General features: G+C 42.1%; 1 protein-coding gene across 6 annotated transcripts in view; it reads left to right on the top strand.

Moving 5' to 3' along the window:
• Dmc1 (DNA meiotic recombinase 1) overlaps positions 1 to 14,208 on the top strand; it is a 43,663-nt gene that overhangs the window by 27,232 nt on the left and 2,223 nt on the right. For 5 of the 6 annotated variants that reach the window (NR_103477.1, XM_006520407.3, XM_006520408.3 and 2 more), the window contains one exon: positions 9,173 to 9,289. Coding sequence is in view for 4 of the 6 variants with exons in the window: in XM_006520407.3 (XP_006520470.1) it covers positions 9,173 to 9,289 (117 nt within the window). In the remaining 2 variants the exon portion in view is untranslated. Of the gene's footprint in view, positions 1 to 9,172; positions 9,290 to 14,208 lie in introns of those variants that run through there. The other variant, XM_006520409.3, reaches the window with a different exon arrangement.

Here is a 14,208-nt window from a genome sequence, read left to right as displayed (position 1 = left end):
GAGGCCCAACTGTCACTCTTGAGTTACAAGGCAAAAGAAATTAGGTCAGATAGAGGTTCTTTTCTCTTGTATTTGTAAAAAGTTTCAAAAAGAGTAAAATCATATTGAGATTCCTCAGATGAGACAGTGAAGGGAGACTTGTGAGGCGCTAGAAAGGAACTAACTGGAGAGGGAGACAGCACAGTCTACAGTGAAGAGAGCTGAGCAGAGAGAGAGCCTGCCAAGGGAACCAAGCCTAGGATTTTTGCAGTGTACATCTGCTGTGAGAAGTCTTTTCCACCTAGCTGAGCAGTAAGGAAACAAGGATCACTGTGATTAGTATGTTCTGTTGTATATTAAATTATAACAGTACAGATTAAATACATGCTTCATATAAAACACAAAATTACCATATCTAGATGAAAAATGGGGACAGTTTTAAACTAACGGCTCTCCAATGCTATTAGAAACCCTCCCCTAAAGGAAATATCTTTGTTTCTTGGTGTTGAGAAACTCCAAGCTCAGCTCGCCTGGAGCCTGTCAGAGAAATATCACTATAATTGGTATGGATCCCCAAGTACACTGACAATAATTGAGGCTTGTATCCCATGCATTATACTTGATGGCACATCGTATTAAAAAAGAACAAAATTATAGAGGCAAGGAGCTGCTGTATGATACCGCAGAGCAGAGACTCCTAGATAGGGCTACAGATTCAGACTTCAGGGTTGGAACAACCCAGCCCAGGGAGCCTAGAGATATAAATCAGAGGATGGGCCTGATGAGCTGCACACCAGGGCAATAAGCATTGGAAAGAGACCATGATGTCACCACAGACCTCTGTTGTATCTGTGACTCTTAAACAAAAAGCCATCCAGAATATTTGCAGCCTTGTGGATGTATCACTTACTGATTAAGCATGTCAACCTATGACTTAACATTGTCAACTTCAATGAGGAAGTAATGTGTTTATGGTCACTAACATAGTGACCTTAGGCAAATTGTTTAGATTATTTGAAACCCATTCTTCTCTTCATTCTCCCACCCCTCAATGAAGAAATCTTCTACTTACTAACTCCTCACCATGCCCCAGAAGCTTTTCTGTATAATCTTACGTAATTCTCATGTGACCCTGACATACCGCCCCCTGTTCCACCTTCCTGTGCTTTCTATGAAGCCAGCCTCAATATGTGGTTGAACCTCTCCCTACCCTACTCCACCCCACCCCACCAAACAAGAATTCCAATTTCAAAAGATGAGGGGGGAAACTATTTTAATGTGTGCATATTTTGGGAGCAGACAGAAAAGATATGTTACTTAACAATAACAACAAGTACTACTGGAACTCACTTTGAAGACCAGGCTGACCCTGCACTCAGATCTGCCTGTCTCTGCCTCCCAAGTTCTGGTGTTTAAAGTGTGCACCACCACATCCAGTGTACACTTGATCTTATGAAAGCATTTTCTTATTGGGGATCCTTCTTCTCAGATGACTTTAGCTCATGTCAAGCCAGCACACCTTGCATGCACAAGGCTTTGGGTTGAGTCCTTTCCTTCATCACCAACCACCATAACAATAACAACAACAACAACAAATACAAACAAGAAAGAAAAGAAGCTTATACTTCTTAGTGTCACTGTGTTCTTACAGTCTATCCAATTTCATCTCAGATCTATTTTTCATGACCTCAGCTAACTTGGAGCTAGAAGACCAGAATGACAGAATATGCCATGTCCTGTTCAACCAAAGTGGGAGAATCTTTGTGTTCCTCCTTATTCCTAATATCTACCCCCACCTGCTCCCTCATTCTCCACAGAAAAGAGGAAATGAGAGGAGAAGAAAATCTGTAAAAGGCTATAGGAGGGACGTGGGAGGTTTTCTGATGCTGTTAAGTTGGTCAGAAATAGATGTAAATTAAAGCCCTCTGGAAGAATGCAGGCTGCTATGCCACCTCCTTATATGTCACTTCAAGCCTGTGACTGCTGCAGTAGTCAGGAAGTGCAGACACTTGAAAAAAAATTTCTTGGACTATGTTTCATTGAAAGATGACTGTTTAAGTTGGAATGGTTAATTAAGAAATACCTGCCATTTTTTGAGGATATCTTATGTGGTGAGTTTGCTGACACTGTAGAGCAAATGTGTATAAATGAGTAGCCATGGTTCCTGGTATACAGTGTCTCCCAATAAATCAAGAAGTTATTCATAGTATCTTGAGTCCTCACAACAGTCCTAAAAGGCCAGGAGTCCACCCCACTCCCCATTTTACTAAGAAATAGGCAGTAAATATTTGAGTCAAGGTTAGAACAGTAGATCACTAAGATTAGATTAGAACAGTAGTCACTAAGACTTTACCTGAATTATTTCATCTTAATCTTACAATTGCCCTTCCAGTTGGTACCATTATGATTCTTCATGAAGAGTCAGAAACAGAATGGCTAATAATAATAGTTTTCCTGAGGTCCCAAAGCTGACAAGCCAGCCTTTGAATTCATGTCTAATTCTAAAGCTCATAAATCACACAACACATCAGGGCTATCTACCTGCCTGAGAGAAAAACTGGAATGTTGTCACTCAGAGACTTTGCGGGAATATAGTATTCTAGTGAAACGACCAGGACAGAAAGGCCCTGTTCAGGGCCCTCAGCCTTTAAGCAGAGGTATGTGTTGGGGTTCTTAGAATCACCACACAAACCATACGAACACTGATTTCAGTTAAGCAAGAATAGTTTATTGAACACACAACCCAAGACTGAACTTCAGGACCACAGTACCCATCTGTTCTGAAAGTAGACTTTTTATAGGAAAAACAGGTTCAAAAGTTTAAAAGGCAAGGAGTGGAGCAGCCCAACGTTTTGGTTAACTAGACAGAGCATTATCAGCTACCTTTAGGCCGATTGGTCCTGAGTAAAGTAAGAGGGATGGTGGATGGGTGAGGAACAGGGCAATTTCAAAACGTTGAGATAATAGACCATAAGTAATTCAAACATAACTTTTTTGGCTTATTAGTAGCATTCTTCAATGTCAGCCATGGATAATTACTTCTGGGAAGTGGAGTCTGAGAACCTGAATAAAATTTCACCTTATGAGCAAAATGGAGACTGAATAAAAAATGGCTACAGTTATGTTAGAAGGAGCAGGCCGCAATAGTGTGATTGGGTCAATGAATTCTTTTCTCAGGAGAATCTTAAAGCTAGTTCATAAAACTTAGCAAAAGACAGAGGACTAGTCTGATAAGGAAAATGTAGCTATATTTGAAGTTCATGTGACCAGTGATTGCATACTCACTATACACAGACCTCTAGCAGAATCCAAATTTCAATCCAAATTATTACTAAATCTGAAATCCAAGCAAAGTGAAATATTGATGACTTAAAAGACTACTTTTCATAGTGAGAACTCAATAAATCTTGGTTCAATGGCACTCCTAAACTTACATAAAAATTTATATATATGTACATATGTTCATTTTGCTGGATGGGATTTTGTATCTTTTATTAAATTGTGAAGTATTGGTGACCTATATAGTAAATGTTAAGGGCTAAAACTTTAATACACAGTTATGCACAGAATTGTTGTCAGAGCAAACAAAATTTGGTTTAATTCTATCAGAGCTAAGGCTGTTGATATTTCATAGCCTATTTTTATTAAACATGATCTCAAAGTTTGAATCATTTTGATAACATTCTGTAGTTCACAACCCCTTTGAATAGCCTGTAGTGATTCCCCCATATAGTTCTTCTGCCTTTGGAGATGGCATTGTTAATGCTCAGACTCTTCACTTGGAGCCATCAAGGACAGACAGTAGACACTCCTCTCCATGGTGTGTAGGGAGTCACGTTAGTAACAACAATTTGCTTTAAAAAAAAAAAACAAACGACCATTTATCTAGAAGCTCCACTGTGCCTCTGTGGACAGGTTTCCAGAACAGCCAGCAGCAGGGATTAGTTCAACTGGGAAGTTTTCAGCTGGAAAACTGTCTTTTTTATATTTTAATTTTATTTATTTTATTTTATCTTTGAGACAGGGTCTCACTATATAACCCCAGCCATCCTAGAACTCCCTATATAAAGCAGGCTGGCTTTGAAATCTCAGAGATCCACCTGCCTCTACCTCTAGAGTGATGGGATTAAAGGTTTATGTCACCATGCCCATCTTTATATTTGCCTTTCTGTTAGAAATTCTTCCAAACGTTCTTTGGTGTGTTCTTTGAAGAGGTGTTACAAGCCTGTGTCCAGAAAGTCCTTGACCAGGAAGAGCCAAATGATCTTCTCTGTGTTCATTGCAGTGTTCGTGAAAGACCTTCATGTGGCACACACTTGGCTAGACATTAGATGAATAAGGATTGTTTAGATTAGCAGTGAAGGATGCTCTTTCTCTTTCCCGTTGTGATGCTAGGGATGCTTTGCACATGATAGGTAAGCACTCCACCCCTGGTCAGAAGTATGCTTTAATAGAAAATACACACCATGGCAGGAGACCACAGAGCCTCAGTTCCTAGGAGGCACTTGAGGGATGAGTGGGAACTGCCTGAGTAAACCTGGTAGGGAAAGGGCCTTTCATTTCAGAGGTAAAATTATATGCAAAGGCATCGAGGTATAAGAGGATTTATGTGAACAAGAACAAAGAAATTTGAATGTTGGAGGAGAAAATAAGGACAACTCTGGTTAAGTTTATAAGTTGTTATGTTAGCTTTCCATTACTATAACAAATACCTTAAGCATTCAACTTAAAAATAGAAAGGTGGGCTGGAGAGATAGCTCAGTGATAATGAGCACTTTCTGCTCTTCCAAAGGACCCAAATTCAGTTCTCAGTCTTGTTGGGGCAGGGGGTAGAGAAGGAATGGGAAGTGGTACAGCCTTTAAGCCCTCTTCTGGACTCCAAAGGCAGTTGTGGCGTGCATGTGTGTATGTGTATGTGTGTGTGTGTGTGTGTCTGTCTGTGTGTATACTAAAATATCTTTTTTAAAAAAATTAGCCAGATGCCTTTTAATCCTAGCACTCAGAGGGCAGAGGCAGGTAGACTTCTGAGTTCGCGGCCAGCCTGATCTACAGAGTGAGTTCCAGGGCACCCAGGGGTACACAGAGAAAACCTGTCTAAAAACAAACAAACAAATTAGTGAGTAATAGTACTAAAGGCAGAATATAAATAAGTCAGTTGTATAAATATGCATTGTACAACTATAAGAACTAGAGTTCAGATCCCAGCATCCACATGATAAGCCAGATATCCGAGGTAGTCCTATAGCCTCAGCGATAAGGGGGGAGAGGCAGGAAGTTCATTGGGCTTGCTGACTTCCCTCCTATCCAAGTAGAAAAAGCCCAGGTTTATGGAGAGATACTGCCTCAAAGAAATATGTGAAGACTGATAGAGAGCACCCTCTTCTGACCTCTGCACATTCACAGGCGCACACACTCACACAGACACACACAAATAAATATATTCTAAAAAGAAGCATAAATCACTGTTGCAGATTCAGAGCTCATAGCTCACACTAGAATGCTACCAGCCCCTCTATACCATCTCTGTACAGGATAGGATTCCTCTGAGATCACAAAGAACCACCCACCGGCCATATGACCTATAAACACTATAGAGCTGGCTCATCCAACTGAGATGGGTTTTTTTGTTTGTTTGGTTGGTTGGTTGGTTGGTTGGTTGGTTTTTTTCCTCCCTATACTATAGCTTCTGCATCCTGGTAGATCAGCCAGCCTCTGACTTCTTGACTGTTGATAGCCTCAACTACCTGGCTACTGTTTCTTCATACAGTTTCACTAAAAGCTGTTCTTGTGGGGTTGGAAAGACAGCTCAGCAACTAGAGGCAGTTCCTGCTCTTCTAAGGGACTGGAGTTCTGTTTGTGGCACACACATTAGGTAGCTCACATCTGCCTGTGACAATCACAAACATGATAAATAATTAGATTATACAGTTCCACGTATGCAACTCTGGTCTATCCTCAGAACTGTATAGTCGGTCATAGCAGTTTTATCTTCAAAGAGCCTCTTTCTTATCAATCTATAGACTATATATATAGTCAGCCACATCCTCATTACAGCAAGGCTTAAATTTAAAATACCCCAAATGCCGAACACTGTCATGGAGCAAGCACAATTTATACTACTTGGAACTGTGTTTTCCCAGAGTTAAGAAATTATATCATGTCATGATTTATTCTAACCAAACATAAGCGACTTATGCTCACTTTCCTTTACTAGGGACTATTGAGTCTTTTTTTTTTTAACCAGTTGATACTCATGCTAAGTTTTTTCTTCATCCTACTAATACAGTATGTTGTTGATTGCTTTAATGAACCACTACCCTTCCATTCCTGGGATCAATTCTACATGATCATAGCATTTACTCCTTTCTGTATGCCACTGAATTCAATATGCTGGTACTTTGTCTTTTATGACTAGGATCTCTTGGAAGCAATGACATTAAGGTTATTATGACATTTTTCAGGGCTAGAGATATGATTTAGTGGGGTAGAGCTAATACTGCTTTTACAGAAAAATTGACTTAGGATCCCAGTACACACTTCAGGTGGCTCACAACTGGCTGTAACTCCAGCTCCTGGGGACCTGATGCCTCTTATCTGCATGGACAACTATCCATGTGCACATACCCACATACACAGAATTTTCACAATAATTAAATAAATCCCTCCTTTTTGTTTCATTTTGGTTTTGGTTTGTTTTTTGTCGTTTTTTCTTTGAAACAGGGTTTTTTTCTGTGTAGCCTTGGCTATCCTGGAACTTGCTCTGTAGACCAGGCTGATCATAAACTCAACTCATAGAGGTCCTTCTGCCTCTGCCACCCAAGTGCTAGGTGCTACCACTGCCACTCCCCTTTCTCTCTTTCTCTTAAAAGAAGAAATATTTACTTTTTGGCATTGGGATTGTTAGTCCTCAGGTATCTCTCAAGGTGAATATCAATAGTATTTGTAACTTCTTTGCTGTTATAATTTTTGAATCACAATGACTACACATAGTTAAGAGCTCACTGTTTTGTGTATATACACATATTCACGTGAATGGGGAAGTGTGCATACATGTGTATGCATACATGTATATGCATATATGTGTGTGCATATATGTGTGCAGGCTAGAAGTTGACATCAGATGTCTTCCTCAGCTGCTTCCCACCTTAATTTTAGGACAGAGTCTCTCACTGAACCTGGAGCTTACCAATTCAGCTAGACTGGTTGACCAGCAAACTTGAGGAAGCTTCCCCTCCCCAGCTTTGCAGGCACATACCACTGCACCCAGCTGTTACGACTTTATTCCTTAAATATCCAGATATAGAGAAATAAACTATGGGCAACAACAATAAAAGTACTTCCAATATTGTTCTCACTGTGCCTTCATAGCGTGAGAACATTGAATATAACATTGAAGGACTCCACCATACAGTTAATGAGCAAGAAAGAGGCTCTCTGGGGACTGGAGCTCAGTCATTAAGAGCACTTGCTGTTGTTGCAAAGGACCTGGGTTCAATTTCCAGCACCCACATGAAGGCTCACCACCTCCTCAAGGACCAGCACATGTGGTGCACAGATACACTTGAAGGCAAAGCTCTCTCACACAGAAAATAATAATTAAAAAAATTTAAAGGCTCTCTGGAATAAGGATGAGGCTTAGTAATAAAACACTTACCTAGTATATATGAGGCCCTGAACTCTATCCACAGCACTACAGAAAAAGAGGGGAGGGAGTTCACAATTTGCTTTTAGTTACTGGGCCTCAAGGAGAAAGTCTGGAGTGTTTGTCAGTTTATTTAACCTTTTTAGAGATAAAGTTTTACCATATAGCCCAGGCTTGCCTTGAACTTTGAATTCTTCTGCCTCAACCTTCCAACTGCCTAGCTTAGATAATTCTTAGACTAAAAAAGTGCTTGGTACATATGCCATTAGTAAATATTCCTGATAAATGAGTTAATGAATAAATAAATGCAGTATTTGTAGTTTTTAAGAAAAAATTTTAACCTCAACTGTTATGCTAAGATAATGAATGTTTTATTCCCCTGTCTCTCCCTCTCCCCCTCCCTCTCCTCAAAAAAATTTATTAATCTTTGTGTGTGTACTAGGGATTGAGCCCAGGGCCTTAAACATTGTAGGCAAATGTTCTAACCCAGCCTGCAATAGTAATTTTTTTTTTTTTTGGTTTTTTGAGACAGGGTTTCTCTGTATAGCCCTGGCTGTCCTGGACTCACTCTGTAGACCAGGCTGGCCTCGAACTCAGAAATCCACCTGCCTCTGCCTCCCGAGTGCTGGGACTAAAGGCGTGCGCCACCACGCCGGTTTATTTTTAAAAATTCAAACAGAACATGAATTAAATGTTGGTATGGTAGTACACAGCAGTAGTTAAGTGGTTAAGGCAGAAGGATTATCAATTAGCTTCTAGCTAATCTGAGCTCCAAAACCTAGTCTCAAAAAACAAAAATAAGGGGGCTGGAGAGATGGCTCAGAGGTTAAGACCTTTCAGAGGTCCTGAGTTGAATTCCCAGCCACCACATGGAGGCTCACAACCATCTGTAATAGGATCCGATGCCCTCTTCTGGTGTATCTGAAGACAGCAACAGTCTACTCATATAAATAAAATAAGTAATTCTTTAAAACAAAAAACAAACAAACAAAAAAAACAAAAATAAAAAACAACAAAACAGGAACTGCTTATCAGGGACTCTCAGAAGCCTAAACTAGATGACAATGGGGTAGTATCTTTAAACACTGCCCTCTACAGTTTGCATATAAAGCCTCTTGTTTGTTTTAGATTACAGATCTAGGAGTTAGGAAGAAAGCTCAACTGTAAAGTATTTGCTATCAAAGCATGAGGTCCCGAGTTTAATCCCCAATACCCACATACAAAGCCAGCTATAGTGGCAAAAGTTTGTAATATCAGTGCTGGAAGGTAGAGACAGGCCAGTCTCAGGCTCACTGGCCATCCAGCCTAGCCTCAGCAGTAAGTAAGGTTCCAGAGACAGCTGTGTCAAACGTAAGGTAGATCGCTCCTAAGGTGTACTGGATTTTGACCGCTGAAATCTGTGTACACACACACACACACACACAGAGAGGGAGAGGGAGAAGGAGAGAGAGAAATACACTCCTATATCACCCTGCCATCCCATTTGTCTCTTCCTTGCAAAGTACCACTGTATATCCAAATGAAACCTGAAGAAGTGTTTTATTGATTCAGCTTTCAGGCTGATCCCAAAAAACCCATTGGTGGACACATTCTGGCTCACGCTTCCACAACAAGAATAAGCTTGCGCAAGGGAAGAGGAGAACTGAGGATCGCCAAGATTTATGACAGGTATATATTTCGTTGTTCTTCTTCAGACCCTGTGCACGTGCCTTTAAACAGAATTGCTACTCCTGAGAGACTATACTTACTCCCCGACAGATACTGTTTGCTTGATGTTCCTTCCCAAATACTATGTCATTGACCAGGAAGTACCTCCTTGCACTCTGTACTTAGGGTTCTAAAGTCACAGTTATCAGAGCATGTAGTGAGGCAAGCAATGACATCATGCCTGCTTCAGTTAAGGGCTGTTTGGGTCTAAGGACATAGGCAATACAAGAACATGGTCTTCTTTCTTTTTTGTTCAGACTAACACCATTCCTTTTTTTGGGGGGGGGGGGTTCGAGACAGGGTTCCAAAAACTCTGTATAGCCCAGGCTGTCCTGGAACTCACTCTGTAGACCAGGCTGGCCTCGAACTCAGAAATCCATCTGCCTCTGCCTCCCAAGTTCTGGGATTAAAGGCGTGTGTCACCACTGCCCGGCTACACCATTCCTTTTTTAGATGTCAGTTTAGACATCACTTTCTTAATCCAGGTATGGTGGGCACACATCTATAATCCCAGCTCAGGAGGCTAAAGCAATAGATTGTAAATTATAGACCAGAATGGTCTTCATAGTAAGATAGTATCTCCAAAGAAATTAATAGCAGAGGATGGCCTAATCGGTCATCAATGGGAGGAGAGGCCCTTGGTCCTATGAAAGCTCTAGGTCCCAGTATAGGGTAATGCCAGGAACAGGAATGGGAGTAGGTGCGTGGGGAGAGGCGAGGGGAGGGTGGATAGGGGATTTTTGGAGGGGAAACTAGAAAAGGGGATAACATTTGAAATGTAAAGAAAATATCTAATAAAATTTTTTTAAAAAGAAATTAATAAATGGCTGGGAGCTGGGAGTCTGTGTAAACCCAGAACTTAGGAATGGGTGGTGAGGCAGGAGAATTGTTGCAAATTTGAGACCAGCCTGTGCTATGCAGTAAATTCCAACCCAGCCTTGGCTACAGAGTGAAACCCCGCCTCCAAAAAAATTCTCTTAAACAAGGACTGGAGATATAGCTCAGTGGCAATGTGCTTGCTTGCCTAGCTTAGGCAATATCCTGGGTTCCATCCCCACTGGGAAAAAAAAATAATTTAACTCATTAAATAACACTTTCTCAGGGAACCTTTGCTTCATCTGTACGGTTCAGTCTCCCACGGTACTTTTTGTATGTGGTGAGGTTCGGTAAAGATACTGCTGACATGCACACTTCATTAGGGCAGGGGGGAAAGAGCTTTTAGGTTTGGTTTGGTTTGTTTTGCTTTGGTTTGTTGTTGTTGTTGTTGTTTGATTATTTATTCATTTACTTATTGACACAGGGTTTCTCTGCGTAGCCCTGGCTGTCCTTGAACTCAAAAAGCCACCTGCCTCTGCCTCCCGAGTGCTGGGATTAAAAGTGAACTCCACTACCGCTGCTTCTGGGGGAGGTTTTTATTGTGGGTAAGAGGAGGAAGATATCGAGGCATCTAGAAGAGTCCAGGGCAGAGAGGAAAAGAAGCAGACTATAGATGGCCAGGGCGAGGGAAGCAGTAGAGCATGAGAGCAGCGAGGCAGCGAGAGAGAGCCCGGCCTGGGACAGCACGCAGTCAGGGAGGTGGACAGTGCAAGAGAGCAGTGGCTAGAAAATGAGCATTATAGGAAGGTGAGTAGCTGAGGGGAGGGGTTCCTTCTGGGGAGGTGTACCAGTTTCACAAGTTCCTGAGGAATGCTGGCTTCTATCTAACCTCCAGAAATCCCTCTATAAGTCCAGCTGGAGCTCATTTCTAGACATATGGAGGGCCTGAGACCTGAAACAGGTTCAGTGTGAGACTGTCTCAAAATTAAGATGGAAGCTGGGCAGTGGTGGTGCATGCTTTTTTTAATCCCAGCACTCAGGAGGTAGAGGCAGGTGGATCTTTGTGAGTTGGAGGCCAGCCTGGTCTACAGAGAGAGTTCCAGGACAGCCAGGATTACACAAATAAGCCTTGTCTCAGACAACCCAAAATAAATAAATAAAGCAATAAAGAAGACATCCAACATTCTCTTTATGCTTCCACATATGCATACATGAATATGCATACCTGCATGCAAAAACATACACACACCAATCCCTATCCTCTGCAAAAGTGCTCTGAACCACTGTCATTTTAGTCATCATTTTAGCCCCACCCAAATACTCCCCCCAATAGTTTGGTTTTGTTGTTGTTGTTGTTTTTAATTATTTATTTTTATTTATATGAGTGCACTGTGGCTGTCTTCAGATACACACCAGAAGAGTGTATCAGATCCTGTTACAGATGGTTGTGAGCCACCATATGGTTGCTGGGAATTGAACGCAGGACCTCTGGAAGAGCAGTCAGTGCTCTTAACCACTGAGCCATCTCTCCAGCCCAACAGTTTGTTTTTTAAAGACAAGCTTGCTACATATTCCTTAGCTGTCCTGGAGCTGGCTATATAGTTTGGCTGGCCTCATACTCAGAGATCCACCTGATTTTTGCCTCCCTAATGATAGCATTAAAGGCCTTCACACCACACCCAGCTACATCCAAATACTTTGTTCATTCTCACTTATGCTTGACTGTGAGCACAACAACTAGTTAATCTCCCATATCCTGTCCAGTGGGATTCAGTTATTCATGGGTGCGAGGGGGACCGCAAACCTGGAAGGAAATGAGAGGAAGGGGAAGAAAGCAGGAGACCAAGCAAATTTATCCAGATCTCATTTATTATGCTGAGGTGCCTTCCTTTTAAAGCATACGTCATGGAGAATAGGGGAGGGGTTGAGGGGGAATTTTACAAAGAACAAAGAAGTGGGCATCTGCTGACATGAGGGCAGAAGTCAGGCGCCAGGCAGCAGGCACTCTGCATCTTATCTCTGGAACATAGATCCTCCTTGACAGCCTTGGGCTCAGGTGTAACTCATGTCCTTGGATGGCATGGGAGTTCAGGAAGAGATAGGAAAGAAGGGACTATAATTCAGCTTTTACAGCCTCAGGTGCCAGGAAGGGAATAGGGAGGAGGGGGTGATAACCAGCTCCTAGCACAAGGCCATTTGGCCTGTTAGGGAGATTGTGAAGGGCTCGCTTTTTCACGGGATATCTCTGACACTCCCAGCAATGAGCTGAGACTTGACACTTGGTAGGCCATAACTAATCACTAAATTAACAAATGGATGAACCTAAGTACCTGTTCAGTCATTTGTAGGTCTCATCCAGGCCTCCTGCAGATCTTTAAGATAAACAGTTCATACCATTCTTATTGACCTAAGAGGTTGTTTCAGCCTTGCGAATTCAATAAGGCTTTGGAACAGTAAATTGCCAACAAGGTTAGTTATGTCAAGTTTCCATAAACTTGATTCAAGTCAGATGTGGTGGCTCATGATTGTACTCTCAGTACTTAAGGCTGACACAGGAGGATTGCTGCTAATGTGAGGCCAGCCCCTACCTAGTGAATTCCAGATGAGCCTGGGCTAGAGAGTAAGTGAGACTTTGTTACAATTAAACAAAGACATGTACATCTTATATCAAAACAGCAAAACCAGATCAGAACTTAAGGTATCAAAACTGGAGCAGAAGAGATAGCTTAGCAGTCAAGAGCACTTGCTGCTCTGCCAGAGAACTCACCAGGCTTCTCATAACTTAGAGCCAAGCCCGAGTAGCCATTTACATTCCATGAATGGCTTTTTAAATTTTTGTTTATGTGTTTAATTTTTTATTGTATGTTTGCCTTAGTTTGTATGTGCATATGCATCCCTGGTACCTATGGAGGCCAAAAAAGGGCATCAGAGCCCTCAGAAACAGACAGTTGTGAGCAGTTCTGTGGGTATCACTGGATTGGGAACTGAACCCTGCTCCTCTGCAAGTGCTCTGAATCTCTGAGCCAGCTCTCCAGCCTCACTGACCTTACACCCAAATCAAGAGAATAGAAAGCTGGGTGTGGTGGCGCACGCCTTTAATCCCAGCACTTGGGAGGCAGAGGCAGGTGGATCTATGTGAGTTCTGGCCAGCCTGGTCTACAGAGTGAGTTCCAGGACAGCCAGGGCTACACAGAGAAAACCGGTCTCCAAAAACCATAAAAACAAAACAAAACAAAACAAAAAAGAGACTAGAAGAGTCAAGGGATTCTCTTATGTGAGCACTACTGCGGCTCCTCCAAACTCAGCACCTTACTCATCCTGGAGAAGGTCACGTATGACCAAAGGCTTAAAGACGTGAGAAAGATGGTTAGGTAAAGGGCTATGTGGCCCTTGGCCCCTGTGCTTCCACCACATACATTGTTTTTGAGACAGGGTTTCATGTAGCTCAGGCCCTCAGACTCTCCATGTAGCCAAGGATAACTTTTAGCTTCTGATCTTCTTCCCTCCGCCTCCTGAGTGGTCAAATTGCAGACGTGCATCACCACACCTGATTTTATTCAATGCTGAGGATTAAAGCCAGGGCTTCAAGTGACACAAGGCACACAGCCTAGCAACTGATCTTTCCTACCCAGCCCATTCCCCATTTTTGAAGCCAGATGTTATGGAGCCCAAGCAGGTCTTAAACTTGTGATCCTCCAGCAAAGGCACTGCAGGGCAGGCTCCTGCGTTAAGAGTCTCTCCCACGTGTTTCCTTTGCCTAGAATAACGCTCCCCACATAGCCCCTTATCTGACCTGAGTTTGTAGGAGGCTCAGTAGTACTTGCATAAGAGCTAATGGTATTTATCAATAATTCCAGCACTGGGGAAACAAAAGGATTCTGGGGCTTGTTGACCAAGTGCGGCTGAAGTAGAGAACTCCAGATTTAAGAAAGACTCTGATTTAACAGATGAAGTAGAGACTGATAGAAGTTATCAATCTCTGATATCAACTTTAGCTTCCATGTACTATACATGTAACTAGCAAGCATGCCTTACACACCACACACACACACACACCTGTTACC

This window comes from Mus musculus, chromosome 15 (genome assembly GCF_000001635.26).
Source record: "Mus musculus strain C57BL/6J chromosome 15, GRCm38.p6 C57BL/6J".
NCBI classification, from domain to species: domain Eukaryota; kingdom Metazoa; phylum Chordata; class Mammalia; order Rodentia; family Muridae; genus Mus; species Mus musculus.
Note: the sequence above shows the minus strand (reverse complement) of the source record. Positions and strands in the feature narration are given on the sequence as shown.